This window comes from Acanthisitta chloris, unplaced genomic scaffold (genome assembly GCF_000695815.1).
Source record: "Acanthisitta chloris isolate BGI_N310 unplaced genomic scaffold, ASM69581v1 scaffold10397, whole genome shotgun sequence".
Taxonomy (NCBI): Eukaryota; Metazoa; Chordata; class Aves; order Passeriformes; family Acanthisittidae; genus Acanthisitta; species Acanthisitta chloris.
In genome coordinates, this window is record NW_008680952.1 from 421 (window position 1) to 1,256 (window position 836).

At 60.2% G+C, this 836-nt stretch overlaps 1 protein-coding gene across 1 annotated transcript in view; it reads left to right on the forward strand.

The window, feature by feature from the left end:
* Nucleotides 1-434: 434 nt before the first annotated feature.
* TBL3 (transducin (beta)-like 3) overlaps nucleotides 435-836 on the forward strand; it is an 11,470-nt gene continuing 11,068 nt past the window's right edge. The window contains exons 1-2 of the mRNA XM_009077917.1: nucleotides 435-490; nucleotides 721-779. Coding sequence (XP_009076165.1) covers nucleotides 435-490; nucleotides 721-779 — 115 coding nt within the window. The remainder of the gene's footprint in view (nucleotides 491-720; nucleotides 780-836) is intronic.

Sequence of the window (836 nt, forward strand, 5' to 3'; positions counted from 1 at the left end):
TGTTGAGCAGAGCATGGGGCATGCTGCGGTGGACAATGACTCAGTACTCGCATCTGGGGCTTTGGAACGAATCAGCTGTATATTTGATGCACAATAAAAATTGAATCGCTTAAAAGCTTCAGCGTCAAGTGTATTCGTTTTCTTACTGGCTTAAAATCTGAATTTCCCTGTGGTTGGACCCAGGAAGCTGCTTCCGTGGGGCAAGGAGGGAACGCTGTGCTGGAGATGTCTGGGACGCGGCGCGGGGACAGCTGTGGCACGGAGATCTCGGAATTTTACCGCTGTACCTAAGGTTCCCTCGGGGCCGCCTCGTGCTCACACCAGCTGTGGCACTACCGGCCGGGCAGCCGTTTGCCCGCACCAAAGATGGCGACGCCGGAAGTATTTCCGTTTCCGCAACAACCACGAGTGCCGGAACCACGTGCAGCGCAGCCATGGCCGACACGGACGCGGCTGCTGCTGCCGGGGGCTTAGTGCGGTTCAAGAGCAAGTGAGGGGCGGTGGGAACGGCTGGGGAGGGGGGTAGGACGGGATGGAACCAGAGTGGACCAGAGTGGGTTTAGGATGGACCGGGATGGCACTGGGACAGGACTGAGATCGGCCGGGATACGTCTGGGATGGGACTGGGCTGGGACCGGGCTGCGCTGGGTCTGTGCCGGCAGGAGCTCCTTTGCCGCCTTCATTCCCGTTCCACAGCCTCTCCGTGCACTTCCCTTGCAGCTACTCTGTGTCGCGGCGGATTGAGCCGTTCTACAAGGGAGGCAGAGTGCAGGTAATTCCTCTGCTGCCGTCCCGGGGCGGCGAGGAGGGGTTGGAAATGTGGGAATGCCCCGGCT